We start from the raw sequence: 1,790 nt of genomic DNA on the forward strand, positions 1-1,790 counted from the left end.
AAAAGAAAGGAAAAGAAAAGAAAAGAAAAGAAAAGAAAAGAAAAGAAAAGAAAAGAAAAGAAAAGAAAAGAAAAGAAAAGAAAGAAAAACCCCAGACCCAAAATGCGTCCTCCAGCCCTAACAAGCTGAACAGACTCAGGGAGGGAAGCCTGCAGCCCTCACCCCAGCTTCCTGCTGCAGGACCTGGGGAGCATTTTACAACACATAAATATAAATAAAAATGAAATATTTAATTTCCTTTAAAAAAAACAAAAAAGAGTACCCTTGACAAAGTGCTTTTTTGAGAATCCTCCCCAGTGAGGCAGGAGGGGGAAGGTGTTTGATGGGGGATATGCATGAGAGGAGGGGAAACTGAGGCACGGAACAGTTGTCTCTGCAGTGGCAGGTCCCTGTGCCGAGGCCACCAGCCCAACTGTCCCCTCAGGGCAGCCTGTACCACCCTGGGAGCCGGGGGGCCACCAGGCTGTGCCCTGGGGAGGGTCACCCGTGGTGCCAAGGACTCTGAGAGGCATCGGGAGCATCCCTGGCACCATCACCACAGGGACATCGAGGGGATGGGCACAGGGCCACCACCGTGACACTGAGGTGGTGGAGAGCAGCTCCAGAGCCGTGGCAAGCAGCAAATCCCGGCATGAGCAGGCAGCTGGCCCTGGTGTGCCCAGCCCTGGTGTGCCCTGGTGTGCCCAGCCCTGGTGTGCCCAGCCCTGGTGTGCCCAGCCCTGGCACGGCCCCAGTGTGCCCAGCCCTGGCACTGCCAGTCCCCATGGGCAGCTGGGGTGGGCAGCGGGCACCGACCCCGGGCAGGGCTCCATCCAGCGGCCCCGAGGTCAGCAGCAGCTCTGCTTGGGCTTGTCGTTGGGAGTGAGCTTGATGGAGTCGGTTAAATAACTCTCAAAAATCCCTTTGTACTGGAAAAGAAGCGGAGAAGGGAAAGGATGAGCGAGCGCAGCTCCGGGCCAGCCTGAGCGGCCCCGCTCAAGTTCAGCCCTGAGCTTGTGGCTACCGGCGAAATGCAGGCAGAAGCCACCTAGCGCAGGGCTTGGGGACACCAGTGTCGCCGTGGCACGGCCGCTAGAGGCCAGTGCTGGCGCGCTGTGGGTTCCCATCGCTGCGGGAAAGCACACGGCAATTCCTACTCCTGTTGATTTAGGACCAGGCATTGCTGCGTTTCTCATTCCCGGGGCCCTCCCTTGCAGCAGGAGCTGTTCCATATGGGAGGATCTGTCAGACTAATCCCGGTTTTACCCCAAATCCTCCCCCAGCACAGCTCGGAGCTGGGGGGTGCTCACCGTGCTCAGCGCCTGCTTCGCCAGGGTCTCGAAAGCCTCGGCCACGTTGATGTTGTTCTTGGCACTGACCTCGAAATAGGGGATGTCCTTCTCCTTGCACCAGGCTGAGGCCGTCTCCTTGGGCACCTGAGGGATGGGAGGATGGAGCCACAGCTCAGGGAGGGGACAGGGGACCCTCCTCACCCATCCAGGCACTGCTGGGTGAGCTACAGCTCAGGGAGGGGACAGGGGACCTCCCTCACCCATCCAGGCACTGCTGGGATGGGAAGATGGAGTCACAGCTCAGGGATGGGACCCTTCTCACCCATCCTGGCACTGCTGGGTGAGCCATAGGTCAGGGAGGGGACAGGGGACCTTCCTTACCCATCCAGGCACTGCTGGGTGAGCCACAGCTCAGGGAGAGGACAGGGGACCCTCCTCACCATCCAGGCACTGCTGGGATGGGAAGATGGAGCCACAGCTCAGGGAGAGGACAGGGGACCCTCCTCACCATCCAGGAAC

The 1,790-nt window shown here is 59.3% G+C and overlaps 1 protein-coding gene across 2 annotated transcripts in view; it reads right to left on the reverse strand.

Annotated features, from left to right (window-relative positions):
• Positions 1-209: 209 nt before the first annotated feature.
• Positions 210-1,790, reverse strand: part of RAB7B (RAB7B, member RAS oncogene family) — a 3,433-nt gene continuing 1,852 nt past the window's right edge. Inside the window, exons 4-6 of one of the 2 annotated variants that reach the window (XR_004082465.1) lie at positions 1,290-1,415; positions 746-908; positions 210-664 (exon numbers count right to left, since the gene is read on the reverse strand). Coding sequence is in view for 1 of the 2 variants with exons in the window: in XM_005428096.3 (XP_005428153.1) it covers positions 828-908; positions 1,290-1,415 (207 nt within the window). In the remaining variant the exon portion in view is untranslated. Of the gene's footprint in view, positions 909-1,289; positions 1,416-1,790 lie in introns of both variants that reach the window. The other variant, XM_005428096.3, reaches the window with a different exon arrangement.

Source organism: Geospiza fortis, unplaced genomic scaffold (genome assembly GCF_000277835.1).
Source record: "Geospiza fortis unplaced genomic scaffold, GeoFor_1.0 scaffold391, whole genome shotgun sequence".
NCBI classification, from domain to species: Eukaryota; Metazoa; Chordata; class Aves; order Passeriformes; family Thraupidae; genus Geospiza; species Geospiza fortis.